Source organism: Muscardinus avellanarius (assembly GCF_963383645.1).
Source record: "Muscardinus avellanarius genome assembly, chromosome: 2".
Lineage (NCBI taxonomy): Eukaryota > Metazoa > Chordata > Mammalia > Rodentia > Gliridae > Muscardinus > Muscardinus avellanarius.
In genome coordinates, this window is record NC_137787.1 from 148,899,585 (window position 1) to 148,920,918 (window position 21,334).

The 21,334-nt window shown below is 37.3% G+C and overlaps 1 protein-coding gene across 1 annotated transcript in view; it reads left to right on the plus strand.

Moving 5' to 3' along the window:
* Window positions 1–21,334, plus strand: part of VWA8 (von Willebrand factor A domain containing 8) — a gene marked incomplete at both ends in the record, with an annotated part of 383,297 nt that overhangs the window by 171,364 nt on the left and 190,599 nt on the right. Inside the window, one exon of the mRNA XM_080688771.1 lies at window positions 12,542–12,618. Coding sequence (XP_080544897.1) covers window positions 12,542–12,618 — 77 coding nt within the window. The remainder of the gene's footprint in view (window positions 1–12,541; window positions 12,619–21,334) is intronic.

The following is a 21,334-nucleotide window of genomic DNA, read 5'->3' on the forward strand; positions in this document are numbered from 1 at the left end:
TTGACCACTTCCATTTAGAAGGTATGAGGAAGTACCAAGCCACCTTTGTACCAAGCTTTCCTTTGTAAACACAGAGCAAGAACTCAGCAGAGCTGTGCTTCACTGGGGTCACGGCTCCTCTTCCCTGTGTTCTTGGCTGAGTCCTGATCATCTAGAAGAGCTCCTTTTTCCACAGTGGGTGCTTCTGCAGTTATAGTAACTCGGGTCCTTCTTCAGTAGCTTCGAAAATGCCGTGTTTCATTGGTAAAAATATTTCATACTTCTGTTAATAGTTTATACATTCTCACCACCTGTTTCCACCTTGTGAAATATGACAATGAAAAAGGAGAGAGTGAAGCGTGGTGGCACATGCTTTAATCCTAGTACTTGGGAGGCTGAGACAGAAGGATCATAGGTTCACAGCCAGCCTCAGCTACTTAGTGTGGCCCTCTGCTTGAGAGAACCTGCTTCAAAATAAAGAATAAAAAACAAAGGGGGGGGGATGTGGATTGGAGGAAGAATGCCCCTGGGTTTCATCTCCAGTACTTAAGAGGAAGAAAAGAAAGGAAGAAAAGAGAAGAAGAGAAAAGAAAAGAAAAAGAGACAGAGAAATGCAAGAGAAGGTGCAGGTGGCAGGCTGAGAACCATTGACTCCCAGCTCTTGTGGGAGACTGTCACTGGTGTTTTTGCTCAAAGGCAAAGTTACAGCCTTCTGGATAAATGCCTATTTTAATTACATGATTGATTTTGAAAACAATTGAGCCATTTGTAACCATTGATCAGGCTCCTTCCCTCCTTTTCTAAAACATTAAGTGATGACTCCTTTTTTAAAAAAAAAAAAGTTAATTGGAAGTGAAGCTTTAGTGATTAAATATTGACAAAGAAGCCAACAGTGAGTTGGCATAATTCTGTAATAAAAATGTAATGAATGCTCTTAATCCAAACTTCCTGTAGGTAGATATAGTCTATGTGTCTTTCTGTTTGCAAACTGGAAAGTGACTGAAATCCATGACACTTTTCAACAACTGCAGTGATAACTAGAGACATTTTAGAAGATTTTTTTGTTATCCAGTGGCAACCTTTACAAATGGAAAAACTGAAGGGAATAAGTGTTGACTTTGAGTTATCTAAAGAATTTTCACCTTTATCAATCCTACCTTTTCCTTGTAGATTATATTTTCTATGAATCCGTAGTTTAAGATTTCATATCTGTTAGGAAGCCAAAACCAGTCCCATAAACACTACTTCTCATGGCAAAATAAAGTAGCTTGCATCTTATTTTGGTGAAATAAAATAGATTTGTATATGTGTGTGTGTGTGTGTGTGTGTGTGTGTGTGTGTGTGTGTGTAGGGCTGGGGATTGAAACCAGGGGCATTCTACCTCTGAACTACACCCCTGGCCCTATTTTATTTATTTTTATTATGTTGAAACAGGGTCTTATTAAGTTGCAGGATATCTCACGAAGTTCCTGAGGTGGGTAGCAAATTTGTGATCCTCCTGTCTCAGCCTCCCAAGTAGTATGGTTATAGGCAAGCAGTATCACACCCGGCTTATCTTTTCTAGTTTCTGTGGAATTTTTGTGGCACGGCACATAGTCTTTCCAGTAAGTGAAGCAGAATTACTGCCTTTCAACCAAATGGAATGGGGTACCCTGAAATTACTCATGATAATCAGTTAGGATATAATGCTGCATATTGTAGAACCACCATAGTATGCTGTCACATGCGTTATTTTTCTACCCGCTATAATTATAACATTACATGCACCTTTCATGCAATTAGGTGGTTCATTCTGGTTTTATTTTTTATTATTATTATTATCTAGCATAACTTTCCACTTAGCAATAAGAGAGAGTTATTTATTTTCTAGCCATTGATGCTTTTTTTGTCCCAGCTCTAGCTCAGAAATAAGTTTTGTACCTTCCCCTGTCTTTCTATACCCACATTTCTTTCGGTTGTAGAGTCAAATTCACTTTGATGCACAAAATATTTATTATGAAAATTTGAAGTTATAGAATCAGCCTATAGATACACATAATTTCTTTTTGTTTCTAAAGTCCATAAGAATAAACTTCTGTTTGGGGGGTAAGGATATTTGATTTTTGAAAGGCAGTTGCATTTTATTAGATATTTGAAGAAAAATAATACTTTTACAATGTGATGTTCTTTTTTATTTTGTGTATGAAATTATATATCATATTGGGGTATAGAGTGGTAGAAATATACATACACATAACTCCTGGAGCACATTTCTTTGAGATTAGAATTGATAATTTTGTATATATACATAGCATTATTTCAACTGTTACACTCTTTATATTTTTTTTTGCAATGTGTTATTCTAAAATGCATAGGTGCCCTTATGAAAGAACTCTCTTTAAAATCTGTACTTTGTTTTTAGAAATGAAAATTTAATTGGCTATATATAATGTCACTTGGCTTCTAGTATTAGACAAAATTTCAAAGCAAGTCATCAAAGTTTGATTTATATTTAATGAAGCACAATTAATTATTCACAGTCACTTCTACATGGATATATCTCAGTAAAGTCCCTTGCTAAGACTTGTCAACTTTCTTCTTCTTTTCAATTTAAGCCAGCTGTGTGTATCATTTACCAAATAATGGCAGACTGCCAACATTTCTATACATAAGCTCTCCTTGTGTTACACAATCCATTTTTTGTCTTTGCCAAAATTCAAATATATGACATCCTTATCAAATAAAAAGCCAGATCTGGGTGTTTTTTTTATATACAGTGCCTTTTCCATCTCTACCTTCATGTTTTCACATGACTGATTTTTTAGGCATTCTGCTCAAATCCGTGGCAATGCCTGGCCTATTAGCATCGATACAAATCTTAGAGATTATCTCCTTGTTTTGTTTTCCTGCTAAATAAATGTTAAATGTGGCTCTATTTGCATACCAAATAAAATCTACTTCATAAGGGGATACCCAAAACCTCTGTCAGTCTGGCTCCAAACATCTTTTATAATTCCATCTCTCCCAAAGTATAGTGTCCAACCCTTCCTACATTTGCCGTGCCCAGAACTCTGTCCCCATCCCTTTCCTAATCTATGCCTCATGTACTACCTCTTCCCCTTGTTTTTGCCTGTGAAAAATTCTGCCATTTTAACAGCTCAGATGTTTTTCATCTCCCCAAAATAGAAATATAATCTTGTTATAATCTAAACTATTATATTACTTTCTCACTATTTCAATTTAATTTTCTTTTAAATTGTTTTGATATGTATGTGATTTCATTTATAATTTAATCATAAATTTCTTATAAACAAGGATTGAAAATAGTAATACTGGTACATTTCACAATTTTCAGTATGCTATTATGTCATTCACTTAGTTCTACAACAACCCTTTGAAATAAGAGTACTTATTTTCCAGCAGACAACTTTTTAAAAGGTTTAATATTTGCCTAAGATCACATACATAGCAAGTTAACGGTAGAGCTAGGGGTTAAATCTTCAAAGCTCATGGGTTATTTCACCATACCACACTCATTCTTAAACTAGTCATAACAATGATAATAATAACAAGAAAAATATAAGAGCTAACTTTCTTTGAATAATTATAATAGACTGTAATAAGGCCTATGTTTTACATACTGAGTAAAGGACATTTAAAACTTTTTGAAGAAATTTTTATATATCCTACAGCAAAATAAAGTGTGTTATGAACCCCCTTGTACCCAATAACCAGCTACATCAGTTAATAGAATTTAGGCCATCTTGTTTATTCCCTCCAACACTTTTTTTTCATCTTTTAATACATTATCCTTCTTGCAGATATCCCAGTATTTATCTTTAACATAACCAACCTTAATTATTGCACTTAACAATAGCAATAATCCTTTAATATAATATAATGTCCCATCTATTTTCAGTTTTCCTCAATTATTCCAAAAATGTTCATTTATAGCTGCCTGTTCCAATCAGCCTCCAAACAAAACCTGGTCATTGCATTTAGTGCATGTACCTCTCAAGTGTCTTTGAAAAAGAAGATAGTCCCCTGTCTTCTGTATCCTGAGAATATTTATTCCCTCTTATAATTATAAATATTTTGTTCAGAATTATACCAATACTGATGAAATTCCCTTGAGGAAATATTTTTAAGATTTAGCTTCATTAAAACAACTTAATTTCTAGATTAATTTATACAATGAAATTAACCTGCCCCTACTTTTTTCCATGCTATAAGTGACTGCTTTCTTTTCATAATTTTCATAGCACTTTATTTTGAAATCTTTTATACATTATGAAAGTCAGCAAGTATTTTCTTTGTGTCAACTAAATAGAAGTCTATGAATATTGTTACTATATAATCCTTTATTTCCTTCCTCTTTATAAGTTTTTTGTGATCAGGATCTTAGTTTTTATGGGTAGAAGCTTAGCAAATGTTTATTGAATTATTTAATATTGAGATGCTTGTGTGTATTTCATTGCCAAAATTAAAGAATGTGTGAATTTTACTAATTAATTTGAACTGAGCCCTGGCAGGTTGCTACTGTGTGCCATCAGAAATATACCATGTTGCTATGCCAGCAGGATTGTCTAAAATCTGTACAGGGACTGAACAGTTTGTCCAGAAATTTTCTTTGCTATGTTCCCAGCTGGTAGTGGCAGCAGGGAAATTGATAACTAAGTGTGCTGTGCTTCTAATAGCTCAAACAGCATTGGGGGGTCCTAAGGCTGCAAAATACTTGTTTTCATCAAATACAGTGATACTCATCAGATAATATATACATATATTTTTTTCTTTTTGTCCCTTCTCAAGCCCCTTGGTAAGTGAAGTTGCCTGAATTAGAGTCTAGATATTTTTTTCCATTTGCCACATTCTCTCTGCAAGTTTAGGTTGTCTATCCAATATTTCTTCATTTTATCATTTTTATTTATTTTGCAGTACTGGAAATTGAACCCGGGCCTTGCACATGCTAGGCAAGCATCCTACCAGCCGCACTCCAACCCTATCCAGTGTTTCATAGTAGAATTTTTTCATATCAGCCTCACATCTGTGTTTTGTTCTTGTAGACACATTGATTTTCCCCCTACACTGTTTGTCCTGGCTGCTTTGTTGGTACCGAATGGCTGACCACACTACTCAAAAGTTTATCTTTGCTGTTTATAGCAAAACAGTATTTCAAAGGGAAATTGCAGGGAAATAGATTTTATTATTCCTGTGTAAAGAGGACTTATGACTTTGACAGGAAGTATGTTTTAGAGCCATGTAAACAAGTAGTACCATTAAAATATTTGCCTCCTCATGCAACTTCTGGGTACTATATGTTAGTTATACATTTTTGTGAATGTTTAGGATTATTTGCTATTTAGTTTTAACAATTTGTATTCTGGTTAGATAAGGAATATATATTCCTTGAGAGAATTTGGGAAATAAGGAATTATCTGTGATCCTATTGTAGCATCTCTTAGTTGATTAAAGAATTAAATAATATTATTATAAAGGTAGTATATAGAGACAAGTTTGTCTAGGCCCTCCATATTCAGTGAGCAAGGCTAGGCCTAGGTGGTGGTAAAAGCCTCTATCTGAGAGGAAGTAAGCAAAGATTATAGTCTCCTCTCCCAGCTGTAATATAATACACTGTCAGGCATTTTAAGCAAAGAATAGAAGATTCAACATTTGTTGACAATTTTAAAGTTAAAAAAGCCGCTGAAATTTATTTTTTACTAATTTACTGCAATATTCATTCATTTTGTTACTGTTTATTGTAGTTGGCATTTGTTAAGAGATATTTAGGGCACATGCAAAGGACATCTCTAAATAGCACACAAACTGAACCAACTTTGTGAAAATTATTAAGGAGTTGGGGGAACTGGAAGGCAAGCCCAAAGTCACAGTGTTTCAGAGAGCATGAAGGGAATCTGAGTGCTAGTGGTGGCAAATCCTCTTGGGTTTCACTTAAAATATCACTATAGCAGGGGAGATCTGTACTGACACACTGCTCACCCTCCTGAACCTCAGATTTTGGGAAAGAAGTTCCCAGATGCTTGTTTTAGGTGATTTTATGATCTTCTACTTCTGATCTTTGACCCTATGATGTCAAGATATAAACTGTCAGACAAGAGTGGTGGCATGCAGCATTTGGGAGGCTGAGACAGAAGGATCCAGGTTCATAGACAGCCTCAGCTACTACTTAGCAAGGCCCTTTGCAACTCAGTGAGACCCTGTTTCAAAATAAAGACTAAAAAATAGGGCTTGGGTGTGTAGCTTGAAGGCAGAATGCTTCTGGGTTTCATCCCCAGTACTGCCAAAAAAAAAAAAAAAAAAGATATAAACTGTCATGTAAATCAGTTTGGGGAGGCTATCTCCTGACTTCTGTTTTGCATGATGAAATGCAAAATACAGTTCAGTCTGTAGAATCAGCATGGGTCTGTGTTCAAAATCCCTAGTGTGCAAGGTTCCTAACTTCTTAGAACTTAAATTTGCCTCTCCAGTTAGGTGCATTACTTCCCACTCATATGACTCGTAAGAGGATTCAAGTGGTTAAGCACAGAAACAGCCATTTATGCATGCAGGGGAGCTCTAGCCTCCTCTTGCACAAAGGGAGCAGAAGATTCCTGGTTTCTATTCCTTTTAGCAAAAGCAAATTACGTGGCTTCCTTTTTCCCCCTCTTTTTCTCAAATTTTAATAGTCACTATCTGCAGGTTATATGTGAGTCACAGGTGTTAGAGAGCTAAACAGGGGGATGATCATGTCTTGTCCTCAAGGAGCATGTCTGCAGGCTAAGGCACCTGTCTTATGACTAGAGTACACTGTAGGGAGAGGAGGTGGTTTAGGAACCCTAGCAGAATACCATTCTGGAGCTGAGAGGTAAAGAGGAGAAAATAATTGTTAAGCAAAGCTATACAGCAGTGAGAACATCTCATCAGAAAGCTAAGGGGTGAGTGGAAGATAACGTATAGATGAGGAAGGGCTGGCTATTCTAATCAGAAGAAATGACATGGGCAAGGATGTTGCAGCGGGAAGGTCATTGTCCTGGAGATGGCTGGCTGGTAGGAACATGTGTGGAATGGCAGAAGGCTAGGATAACAAGCTGACGAGCTTATGTTCCATTGTGGGGCTCTTTCAAGGCCTGTTACTGGTCCTTTAATATTTAGGATTTAGGGGAGTCACTTTTAGCCCAAATCCCATGCCTAGACTAATTTTCCTTTGCTTGCTTTCCATTCTTCTTCAGCCCTTATCTCTCACTCTGGTCCTTTCTCCTCCTCCTCCTTAATAAAATATGGATAGAGTTTCCTAAATTCTATAATTTTTTTCTGTCTAGGAAAACAAGCCCAGAAGCCCATTTTCTTTAAAAGATTTCTTGCCAGTGTCTCTGAAGAAATAAGATAACTAAAATAATAAACCTGAGAAGGTTAAGAGTCCCAGAATCCTGCAAGGTTTTTGACATCCTGGCCTCTGAGCTTTTTATCTCACAGAATTTGGAGGCACAGTTACTTCCTTCCCTCAATTTGATTCCTGTTTCTAGAATTGCACATGTTCCCCACTTCTCTCAGCCTGTAGTTAACAGTACTTCTTTGCAGTACATTCTCATGAAGGACTCAACAGGACAGGACGATAAAAATAAAAGCCATTCTCGTGAGATACTTGGTATTTTTTAGGATCTCTCGTTCCACAGATTCCTCCTCTTTTTTTTTTTTTTAACATTTTCACTTACTAAATCTTATCCTCAGCAAGAGTAAATAATTATATAACAATTTATTTCATGTTAATTTTTATTAAAGAATACAAATTGTGTATACAGAATAATAACTAGTAAGTAAAGATAAATATGCACAGTAATAAAATGAAAATATTAGCAGATGGCTTTTTAGCAGTTGCACATTGAGTGGTGTTTTGTTTTCTAAATTTCCCAGTGAGAAAAATGAGGGTATGCAATTTTTATAATGGAAAAACAAGACATTATTTATGTATTTATTCAACTAAAGTAATCCTGAGGATTTTCTGTTCTAGCAAAAACTATGGTTGGAAGGAACAAATTGCCCTGTTTCATTTTGCTCAGGATATTTACAGAAATTCCTTCCTAGATTATTCTTTCAGCATTTCCTCGAAGGAACTATCAGAGCTTCTTAAAATGAAGTAGGAAGTGACCTGATGAGATCTCTGATTTAGAAAAATAACTAAACAAGCTGTGGATTGGCCCATTGTGAGGCTGGAGACAGAAAAGCAAATTGGATGCTTTCCAAGAGTCCTGGTGGAGGATGAGCTCGCACAAGCCGAGATGGTCAATGGGAGAGGAAGGAGCAGATATGGGAAGCAGACACTTCAAAGTAAACACGTCCCAAATTAAACCGCCTTTTAAAACCAGACTTCCCTCTCCCACCCAGCAAATCGCCTTTCATCCTCCTTTTCTTTCTCAATAAATGATACAATTTACCACCCTGTTGTCCATGACAGAAATTTTGATTTTTTTTCTATTGTCCACCTGGTTTATCACTGAGTCCTGTTCTTTTCACTAATTATCTCTTAAATTCATCCCTTTCTCTCAACCCCCTGGTTTAGGTTACCATCATCTTCTTCTGGACCTTTTCAGAGTCAAACTGCTTATTTTGCGCACACTCCCTTCTCCCTCCCCCCCCCCTCTCTCTCCCTCCCTCCCTCCCTCCCTCCCTCCCTTCCTTCCAGTTCATCAAAATGATTTTCCCAACTGAGAGTCTGTTCCTATTACTCTTCCTTCCACTTAATTGACTGCTCTGCACTCTTAAATACTACATTACTCTAGGCCTCCAAGGCTCTGTCAGAGCTGGTCCCCACCTCCCTCTCTAGCCTGGTTTCTTACGCTCCCTTCCTCACTACTGCTAGGAGTTATCCCCAGGTCTTGCCACACAGTTCTCTACCTGGAACATTCTCCTCTCTCCTTCTCCTGTACCTACTGACACCTTGACAGCTCAACTTAGACATCATTCTGTACAGCGGGCCTCTCTGACCTTAGGTTACATCTTCAGGCACCTCAGATGCCTCAGAGGATGACCTTCCCAGGACCTACATTCACTCAGTCATCTGTGTTTCCTACCAGACTATACGCTGTCAGCATGACCAGAGGCTCTCACTGTTATTTCCCATTATATGTATCACACTATGACAGTACTGTAACCTTGGGTGTGCACATAGTTGGTGAAGCAGACAAGAACTGTCAGAAGAAGAGAGAAAGGAAAGAAAAGGGAGGAGTAGGAGGAAAGGGAAAAATTAAGTTTTATTGATAGAGGTTACAAAAATCCTAAAAAGATTTTGAATGGATTTGGGGGAATATCAGCAAAATAGTCTAAGTTTTTTTTTTTAATTGAGCAGGAGGATATGTAGCAATTCTGTTATATTTGTGTTAAAAAGAAAGAAGAGGCTGGGCATGGTGGTACACATCTGTAATCCCAGTACTTGGGAGACTGAGACAGGAGGATTGTAGGTTCACAGGGAGCCTCAGCAAACTTAGTGAGGCACTCCACAACTTAGTGAGACTCCTGTTTCAAAATAAAAAGTAAATAATAGTTGAAAAATAAAATAAAAGAAGAAGAGTAGGTTTGAGTGGAAGCCTGATGAGTTCAGTATGAACAAGTGGTCCAGAAGATCAGTTGACAGGAATAGGCGATCTCCAGTAGAGCTTAGGAGAGCAGTGTGAGCCATATGTTATGACTGAGGCCATGGGTGGCATCACCCACACCATGTGAGAGTGTGTGGAGCGAGAAGACAACTGGGGTTGGAGTTCTGCAGACCCTAACATTTCAAGAGACACAGCAAAAGAGGCCCTTAGTGCCAGCTAGGGATCTCACCTTATGTCCATGGGAAATATAAACTCCTAATGGCACACTTCTCGAGAGGAATTTGAAAAGACATGGCTGATCCAGTAACTCTGGAGGTGGGAAGGGAGGAGGAACTCCCTGATAGCAGCTATTCATGACTCATTGCTTTCAGGAAATCCTTCCTATTTCTGACATTATAATGCATTTATGATGTTTGCTTTTTCTCTAAGCTCACTGAATTTAACACAGCTGAAAAATTAACACAGACATTTTACTCATCCAATTTTATCTATTTAAAATTTTATGTTTATTGCAGCATGCCATTTAAAGCTTGCATAGTTGTGATTGACATGCAAATGTGCAAATATGATTTTGCTTCTTTGTGTTTTGTAATTATTTTGGGTGAAAACTAGTTAGGTACTGTAAAGACTCCTACAAGATAAATGATTCATTATTCTTGCTTTAGTGAATTTGTCAAATTGACATTTAGCTCTAATAACTTTGAATGAATAAATATATGTGTATATATGATTATTTTATAGGTGAAATAAATTGGATCAGTCACAAATTGTGTGTGTGTGTGTGTGTGTGTGCGCGCGCGCGCGTGTGTATGGTACTCGGGGTGAAACCCAGAGGTTTTCCACCTCCAGGCTATACTCCCAGACCTATTTTTATATTTTATTTGGAAACAAGGTCTCGCTAAGTTGCTGAGAGCCTCACTAAGTAGCTGAGGCTGGCTTCGAACCTACACGATCCTCCTGTCTCAGCCTCCCAAGCACAGGGATTACAAGCGTGCGCTACCACGCCCAGCTTGGATCAGTCACAAAATTTGTCCAGCTTTTCTAAGTCCATGACTCACTACATAGTCCATTCCTTAATATTCCTATTAACATGATCAACATTTATATCTTACTAGGATTTGCTTCCATTTTCTGGTACTTTCCAAACCTGCTATATTCATTTATTTGACAGGAATCAACTGAATGCATTTTATGTGTCAGGTGGTATGCTGGGCTTTGGGGATATAGTGATGAGCAAAGCAGGCTTGGTCTCTGCCTCCTGTATCACTCAGTGAATCCTACTCAGCTGGTTGGAATTGTCATTGTTGGTTCTTACAGAATACTTCTCTTCATAAGATATTTGAATATGTCAAAGTATTAACATCATGCTTTCTATTGAGCTTCTGCTGTTTCTACTATATAACACGCTTTGCCCTGGTCTGCCTAATTATTTCCTTACAATGGTTTATAAAAGTGGAAAAAGAGGTCATTTAAGGCCTAGATGACCTAAATCAATTTCTCACTGGAGAAAATATAATTCATAATCTAGGGGCTAAAAGCATGAGCATTAGAGTTATATACACATGGGTTTGAGCCCTGGGTCCACTTTGATTAGCTGTGTGGTGTATATATGTTGCTTAACTTTCTGAGTCTTGGTTTCTTGATTTCTGAGTTTGTAATAATCTGTGTGTGTGTGTGTGTGTGTGTGTGGTACTGGGGATGGAACCCTTCTACCTCTGGGCTATACTCCCAGACTTATTTTATATTTTATTTGGAAGCACGGTCTCTTAAGGCAGAGAGGCTGGCCTAGAACCTGTGCGATCCTCCTCTCCCTGCTTCCCAAGCACGGGGATTACAAGCGTGTGCCACCACGCCCAACATGTAATAATCTTGATTCCTATCTCAAGGGATGATTTAAATGTTGTGATTAAATGAAATAACACCTGAAAAATTTTAATGTTGGCCCTGGCACAGTATAAGACATTCATAAATTATTCTTGCTGTCATCTATGATATAGAACTCAGGTTTTTGCCCACTTTTACTCTTCCCACATGACCTAATTGTTAAAAGACTGTCATCCTATTATTTTTATTCTACTTTTAAGTGAAAACTTTAAAACTAGAAGGTAACATGGGAGCATACTCCATTTTTAGCAGTCTGTCTTCTACAAAAGGACAACATCTCTAGGCATCAGTGAGTGGCAAGGAAATGAGGGCATTTCCAAGGAGAGAAAATACAGTTGAGTTTTAATAATAGATCTTTGTTATAATTTTAGGTTTCCAGGCTTTTAAAGGACTGGAAAATAGGATAAAAGGAGAACACGTGAGTGTTTGATTGAAGCAGAAAAAGCAGTTATTATATTTTTCACTGTAACTGAAAATCATAGTTCTGAAGAACTGATTAGAAAAATCATTGTTTTTATACTTACACGATAGCCTTTAATGCTATCTTCAGGCCTGAAGTAAATAATATTCTGCTGTAATGTCCGGAGTCCAGTGTAAAATTATAGAAAAATAAATGAAGATGTAGGAGGCTAACATGAATTTTCATTTAAATAAGAATAGCTTAGAACTAATATATTTAGAAGTAATTAAAAAAAAAAAACCTATGTAGCCAGGTGTGGTGGCGCACGCTTGTAATCCCCGCACTTGAGAGGCGGAGACAGGAGGATCGCACAGGTTCGAAGCCAGCCGCACTGGCTTAAGAGACCCTGTTTTCAAAAATAAAAATAGGTCTGGGAGTGTAGCCCGGAGGTAGAAGGGCTTCCAGGAACCCCAGTACCACCAAATAAATAAATTAATTAATTAAATAATTAAATTAAAAATAAAATAAATTTTAAAAACCTATGTAGTAGGAGATATACTACATATGTTTGCTAGTTTGGTGCTCATTAACAATAAACTAAAACAGTACAACTTTGAGAAAGTAGGTTTTGGTTAAAGATTTCTCAGGTTTGGCAGAAACTTGCATGCAAATGCAAGTCTCCTTTTATTTAATGCTATCTGTGTCATTACAGGGTGTAGGAAAGAACAAGATTGTTGACAGATTCCTTCATCTGCTCAACAGACCAAGAGAATATATTCAGCTGCACAGGTAAGAGTATGAGGCCCACCAGCCCTTCAAACCTGAAAAAAAGTACTAATTTTTCTCCAATTTAAATATACTTTTCTCCCCTTGGTACTGTGGGTACCCTGAGCCTCATTTATGCTAAGCAAGCCCTCTCATCCTGAGCTATATTTTTTATTTTGAGAGAGGATCTTTCTAAATTGCCCAGCTGGCGTAGAGTTTCTAGTCCTCCTGCCTCAGCCTCCTGAGTAAACTAAAGTTACAGGCATGTGCCATGATGCCCAGTAAAGATAATTTTTTTTTTCAAGGCCCATTTTGTAAACCAGTTTTATTTCTATTTCTTCTGCTCTTATCTCTCTTCTCCTTAAAAGGTAATAAAACCATGCAAAATTTATTTTTAAAGTGACTAATCTTTTCTAAACACAAATTAATAGATCTTTTGTGGACAGAGAGTGATGAACATAACATTCTAACAGCAGATCTCATCAACATTGAGGCACTTAAGTTAGAAAAAATAAAAACAAGTGGAGCCTAAGCCTGTTCTAACAAGAAGCTGAAATACAGCTCACAGAGAGAAAGAAACTACATGGGTGTCAGCTATGCAGTAAAGGGCATAGAAATGAGGATGAAGTGTGTTATCAGTGTCTTTTATCGTCTTTAAAACACTTGTGGATTTATTTAATTTTGTGTGGTCAGAGTGTTCATTCAGGAATAACTTTTACACAAATTTTCTCATCATGGATTACTTTTAGCTTTATCAGTGAACCTGTTCCAAACTCTTTAAAATAAAACATAAGCAACAAATCTACCAGAAACAAAAAATAAGAGAAAAAATGAGAAAAGTATGTTGAAAATATACTAAGCATTAAGCAACTAAAAACTGCTTTAAATTGTTATTACTTTAATCTCAGGAGATAAAAAGAGCATTGGATTGAATTACAAGAATTAGTTTCTGGTTTGTGTTCTTTAAGTGGTTATGAATTCTTAAGAGAATTGTGGGAGAACTGAGGGCAGTAAGTGGGTCCAAGGACAAAAAGAAATGGATCAAAGGAAAGTTGAGATATGGTCAGAAACTCCCTCTTGGGGTTTGTACCTCAGGCTGTGGAAAACAAATGGTGCCTACCCGGTAAATAGCCGTAAACCTGGACAAAAATCACCAGCACTGGGGAAATAACAGCCACCAGAAATCTGTGGGCTAAAAAACTACCAGGGTTCCTTATGATTGAAAGACTCTGTTTCAAAATTAAAAAAAAAAAATTGAACTTGGGGGTGGGAGTTGTCTAGTTCAGAGGTTGAATGCCCCTAGGTTCAATCTCTAGTGCCAAAAAAACAACAACAACAAAAAAAAACAATAATTGCTTGGAAGAAAACCAAGAAAGGACACTTGCGTTTTGGAAGTTCTTTTTCCTCAGACAAAATTGGCACAAAAATTAAAAGAAGGAATGATTAAGGAGGCAGAGAGGCAGAGAGATCAAGGTGATTCAAATATAAATTGACTGCTTACCTGAACAAAACTGAACATTCAAATAGGAAGACTGAAAAATCCAAATACTCAACAGCATACCATTAATAATGTCAAGCCTTCAATAGAAAATTACTAGATATACAAACAAACAGGAAAATTGGTCTATAAATACATACTAAAACATGGAAAAAATGTGAATTAGCAGGCAAAGACTATAAAATAGTTGCCATAAAGATATTAAACCAGGCATGGTGGCCCACACCTGTAATTCCAATACTTTGGAGGCTGAGACAGAGGATAACAGGTTCAAAGTCAGCCTTGGCAATTCAGGGAGACCCTGTTTAAAAAAAAAAAAAAAAAAGAGGAGGTAAACGGGTTTGGTGGCGCATGCTTGTAATCCCAGCCTTTGGAAGGCTGAGACAGGAGGATTGTGGTTTGCAGCCAGCCTCAGCTCTTTAGTGAGGCCCTTTGCAACTCCTTGAGACCCTGCTTCAAAATAAAGACTAAAAAATAAGGCTGGGGTAGAGCTCAGATGTAAAATGCCCCTGGGTTCCACCCCTAGTGCCGCAAAAAATAAAAAGAGGGGATGACTGGGATTGTATTTCAGAGGTACAGTGCTTCTGAGTTCAATCCCCAGTAACATGAAAAATATTTTTAATAAAAAAAATAAATATTTTTCCTGGATGTGCTACTCTATACTGATTTTTTTTTCATTTATCACTTTCAAAGCAACCATTTTATTAAATTGTGTTTTGTATGTATTTCTCATGTGAAGTCAGCAGTCATTTTTATCACTGTTCTTCCATGTGTATTATATCTTTTTCTCCTCTGGTGGTTTTAAGGTTTTTTCTCCTGTTTTTCAGCAATTTGATTGTGGCGTGCCATGTTGTGTTTTTCTGTGTCTTCTACTTGACATTCATTGAGCTTCTCAATGGTGACTTTATGTTTTCATCAAATTTTGGAATTTTCCCTCCACATGTCTTCAAATGCAGTTCTGTCCCATTGTGTACTCTTTTGAGACTCCATTTGTTGTTCTATGAAGCTGCTTTTTTTAGAGTTGCCATTTCTGTACTGAGATTTCCTAATTATTAAGTGCTGGAAGTGTGTGTGTGTGTGTGTGTGTGTGTGTGTGTAAGTGTGCACACATGTACCCACACATTTAACCCTGGGGCATTCTAAGTTCATCTCTGAGTTACAGCCGAGCCCTATTTTATTTTTTATTTTGAAACAGGGTCTCCCTAACTTGACAAGGCTGACCTTGAACCTGTAATTCTCCTAATCAGCCTCCCAAGTACTGGGATTATAGGTGTGCCCTATAGCATAAAGACATTTTCAGACAAAGGTTGAGAGTGTTTTTCAACAAGCCCGCATAATAAAAGATAATTACATTTCAGAACTTTGTATGACTGTAGGTTCATAGAAATCCTTAGCAAGTATTAATAAATCACATTCAACCATATAAAAGTATAATATGTTTTAACCAAGTGAATGTTAGCCAAGGAATGCAAGATAGTGATATCCCCAAGATAGTGATATCCCCATGTTTATTCCTGGTTCTGACTATATTCTTAATCAGTTTTGCTTGGGGCTTATTGATATTATTAGCCTGGTTAAAGAACCAGCTTCTGACATTGTTGAACCTCTCTTTTGTTCTATTTCTTTTCCATTTCAATAATTCCTATCTTTATTATGCCCCTCCATTTATTTTCTTTGAAATTAATATGCTGTACTTGTTTAAACTTCAAGATACAAATGACTTTATCACCGATTTTAAACTCTTATGCTTTTGAGGCCCTCTACTTTTTAATTTCTCTTTTGGTTTCAATGTTTTTGCTTTTGTTTTTGTTTTTGGTGGTACTGGGAATGGAGCCTTTCTCCAGGATACACTCCCAGACCTATTTTATATTTTTTTTAATTTGGAAATAAGGTCTCTTAAGACAGTGAGGCTGACTTTGAACCTGCGCGATCCTCCTGTCTCGGCCTCCCAAGTGTGGGGATTACAAGCGTGCACCACCACGCCAGGCTGGTTTCAGTGTTTTTATCCCTAAGTAAGAAGAGGGAACAGGAGTTATTTATAATATCACTTTTTTATCTACATATAGAGTTATCTTTGATTAATCAGGAAAATATCTAAGATGCTTTTAAAGGTTTAGAGGATTAAAGATAGCATGACTTATTTCTTCCTGCCTATCATATTTTTAAGGCCATTTTGTCCCCAAATAACAAATGATCCATAAAGTAGTAAAGAGTTACATGCTGCTAATTTATATATTCTGTGGTAATTCTGTCCTCAACTAGGTACATGTATAGATATATTACTTATGACAAGTTTTCTAAATTTAAGATTTAAAAAATATTTCCAAGCCAAATGGTTACAGTACCTGTATGTTATTGATTGATAATAGTATTAAAATAAAATGATACCGCCAAGGGTGGTGGCGCACGCTTGTAATCCCTGCACTTGGGAGGCGGAGACAGGAGGATCGCACTGGTTCAAAGCCAGCCTCGCTGGCTTAAGAGACCCTGTTTCCAAATAAAAATGTAAAAAATGGGTCTGGGAGTGTAGCTCGGAGGTAGAAGGATTTGCAGGAACCCCAGTACCACCAAAAATAAAAAATAAAAAATAAATAAAAATAAATAAAATGATACCTATTCATTTTTAACAGGGGCCTTATTTGACAATATTGGATACTGGGAAATTTATTATATAAAGTCAGAAGTAAAAAGGCTCAGTTTAAAATATATAACATTAAACAATTTTCACTAGACTGACATCCCTACTAATTTCAATGTGGGGAATATTTTCTTTATTATATACAGCTTCGGGGCTACATTTGCCATACAATTTAAGCTCATAAAATTGCTTTAAGAGAAACATATGTTTAAACAGCCTAAAAATAGCATTCTGAAAAAATGTTTAGAACTTCTCTGATCTATAGATGATCTACTTAAGGTCCTTCGTTTATTTTAGATTCCTTCTAATGGATTTGTTATGTTAACATCTAAATCAGTCACTCCATTTAGTTTATTGATGTCATTCGAATGAGATTAGTTCTAAGAGCCATTCAGAACATACTCTTGATAAGTAAAACCATCGCCAAATACACATGAATAAAACACATAGCCAGAGTTCTTTTAAGTAAGGTCATCCTGTGTTTTGATGATCAAATTTCATGAAATGAACAAGCTGAGCAGTTCATGTATTTAGTTAAAATAAAAAGTGTGTCTCAAGAATACAGTTTAAGTAATTTAAAAGATTAATGGATGCCATTACTTTTGATGGTATGCATTTCAAGCAGAACAGACTAAATGACTCACATCTGGGAAATGTGTCTATTGTTTTTCTACAATGTCAATGTTAATTTGACTTGAATATTTAAATAACTTCTGGGGTTGTATTTCATCCTTGGATAAAAATATGTATCTTATAAGTTATTTTAGGGCTTTGAAATATTTATCCAATATCTCTTTCATTTGCTACGCTGGAGAGATGAAGAGGATGGGACTAACCCGATCACTAGCATTGTCTATCGTATGCTCTTGGTTATTCTTCTGACAGAGGAAATAGAGAGTTCCCAGGTCTCCTGGCATAGCTCCAACTTCTTTTCTAATGAATTTTCTTTACCTATGCTCAGCTTACTCCAGACTGATTCATTCTGTGTTCCTCTCATAGGTTTTGGACTTGAGTTCATTCCTGTCTTTATTATTCATCTAAAATGTGCCCATTTTTCTACCAGTCCTTCAGCATTTGGTTCACTGTTAGGTCTGTGTGAAACCTCTCCTTATGTTTCATTCTGAGTGTAATTGCCCCCCCTTTCAACCTTCATAGGACTGAATTTGTTCCATCAGGATAGAAAGAGTACAGGTTTTAGAGATCGAGTCCTGTCCTCGGTAACTTTTTTCTGATCTTGAACTCCAGGAGGCCTAATCTCCTTACTTACTAAATTTAAACAATTCCTACAGGGCAGTTTTGAGGATTCAGTGAAAGAGTATGTCCAATGGGCTAACAGTGCCAGGCACTCTCAGACAAACTAATAGGTGCTGGTTTCTTACCACATACCTTGCTTTCTTACCTAACTCTGACATTATACAAGTGGAGCATCCCTCATCCAAAACTGGAAATGCTCCAAATTCTGAAACTTCTTTAACGTGGATATAATGCCAAAAAGTTTCAGATTTTGGAGGATTTCAGTTTTGGGGTTTTTTGGATTAGGAATGCAGGCATTCCATGTAAGGAATACTCAACCTGTAGTCAATCTAATATCTTATTTCCATCTCTCTTCCTTCCCTAGTTATGCCTCCCCAACTAAACAGTGAACATTTTGAGGACAAGAATCTGTTTTTCCCCCATTATGTGTTCATTCATTTAATATGTACTTATTAAATCCCACATTTGCCAGCAGCTGTTTTGGCCCTGGTGATGTGTAGATGACAGTAATGATATTGGCCTAGGTGCTTGCTTGCTTGAGAGTAATAAGAATATGTCAGCACTTATGCTACTATATGTACACTAGAAAAGAGGCCATGCACGGACTGTGGGAACCTTGAGAAGAAGCAGTCAACTCTCTGACTGCATGCCTGGGATTCAGTAGGAGGTACCTAGAGAAGGTGACACTCAAACTGAATTTTTTTTTATTGTTATTTTGGTACCAGGGATTGAATTTATGGGCATTCTATCGCCAACTATACTCTCAGCCCTGTTTAATTTTTTATTTTGAAACAGGGATTCACTAAGTTACTGAGGACCTTGCTAAGTTGCTTATCCGGCTTTGAACCTGCAATCCTCCTGTCTCAGCTTCCTTGTATTTGGTTGTATAACACCAAACTGATTATAGACATGTGCTTCACTCACCCTGACTCTTAAGAGATAAGTAGAAGTTTTCAAAGTAGAGAACAGAGAAAGGAATGTTCATTTAAAACAATCTATACACAAGCCAGAAAATGAGAAACAGTTTAGGATAGCTTAGGATGTGTGTGGGTAGATGCAAGAATTATTGTCATGAGAGACATGGGTTTACAGGGATTCATAGACCCTGCTGGGGTTGGATTGACTCCTGAATGTTACTTGTTGGTGTTATAGCAAGAAAGATTATTTGTCTATAGGCTGCATATTGATCACATTGATCAGAGTCAAATGGGACTTGAATCATGTAGAGCACTAGAAGGTGATTTCAGGAACCTAGATACAATTATTGGGGCTAACCAAGCATTTGGTTATGATCACGGAAAGAAGGGCATACTGAGATAGGCTGATTATTTTTGTGGTACTGGGGATGGAAACCAGGGACATTCTACCTCTGGGCTATACTCTCAGACCTATTAATTAATTAATTTATTTATTCATTTATTTATTTTGAAAACAGGGTATCACTAAGTTGTTGAGAGCCTAAGTTGCTGAGGCTGGCTTCAAACCTGCAATCCCCAGCCTCCCAAGTACTGGGATCACCAGTACGTGCCACTGGGCCCATCTTGAGATAGATTTAAATGGCTGATTTTTAGAATCCTTGATAACTATGTGGAAGGAGAAGAGGAAAAAGAAGTTAAGAATAATTCCCAGAGCATGGTATACTACTCGTGAGGCCAATACTCTGTGTAGTTCTCAATACACAGTGGATGCCAGTAAATCTTTGTTGGAGTGATCGGGTGTGTGCTAATTTTATATGGCTTTTCCAGCTCAAGCTTCCCTGTGATCAGCCATCCTTACCTAGAGGGACTGACTTCAGAATTGAGCAAGGTGTCTTATCTACGTTAGGGATTAGGCCTGTGACTGTGTTATGTAAGTGCTCTAGCCAGACGAGGTCATTAAAATATTGCATTTTGGAGGGTTATTGTTATATTTGCTTTTCCTCTGTCTTATTTTTATATTAATGTCCTTTGTGAACCCAAGTGAAGTAAAATCTGTAACAAATTAAATGCAAAGCTCTACCACTGGCCCTCTAAAAATCACATACCCTGGAGTGAATGATGGCATATTTTACAAAGCACAGCATATCAGCAAGCAAGGCTTTCCTCAGGCTGAAGAAAATGGAATGTGACAGCCTAAATTTTGAAATTCACAAAGTCCCAGTGGGCAGATAGAAGTATTGGTGGAAGATAGAAAAAGTCAAAGCTTCTCTGAAGTCTCATGGAAAATCTTATTATTGAGCCATTATAACATCCTTAGCCCCCATCAGAGGAATAGAGAGCTGGAGATGGGTCAAATAGCAGCTGCCATGGAAAATATACGGGTGCTCCTCTTGTCTCATCTTCCCCGCTATGAATTTGAAAAGGTTATTTTAGAGGCATTTTATCAGCAGTTGGACAGTAGTTCTCCCAGCAAGAATGCCTTCTGCTTTTTTTTTTTTTAACAAATGAATTCTGCCATGATCTTACCCTTTCCCATTTAGATCTTTAGGTTTGTAATAATTTTTTACTTTTTTCTGGTTGACCTCCACATCCATTTAAATCCCTGTATTATTTTTGTTTCATTATTTAACAAGCATTTACACGGCATCTCAATGTGCCGGGCACTGTTCTCAGCAGTTTTCACATTGGAGCTTGTTACTGCTCACTGCAAGTCTGTGAGATCCATCCCTACCCGTGCTATCTCTGTTTTGCAGATGTGGCCACTGGGGCACAGAGACGTTAAAGAACTTGGCTGAGGACACACAGCTGGCTCAATACACTCTGGTTTGGGGCCTGTGCTCTGATCACTCATCACACAGCTCCTTGATTTCACTGTGCCAGATCACACCACAGTTTAGTGAGACTAGGAAGTATCTTTCTGCTGTTGATCAGCCAATGATTTTATCCTAAACCTCAATCTGTGTATAATAACTTGATTTTTTTTTTTTTTTTGTGGTACTGGAGGTGGAACCCAGAGGCTTTCTACCTCCGGGCTATACTCCCAGACCTATTTTATACTTTATTTGGAAACAGGGTCTCACTAAGTTGCTGAGAGCCTCACTAAGTAGCTGAGGCTGGCTTCGAACCTGTGCGATCCTCCTGTCCCAGCCTCCCAAGCGCAGGGATTACAAGCGTGCGCCACCACGCCCGGCTATAATAACTTGATTTGCTTAATTCTAGCATTATATTCCTAATGTGTGCTCAGCTCCACCCCAGAGTCTCTTTTCTGCATTCTTGCCTTTGGCCAGTTATTTCATATTTTCTTCAGGAGGTCTTTTTTTTTTTTTTTTTTTTTGTCTTTTTGGAACTGGGGATTGAACCCAGAGCACCACACCTGCAAAGCAGGCACTTTGCCACCGAGCTCCATCCCAGCCCCTCCTTTTCTTTATCTTG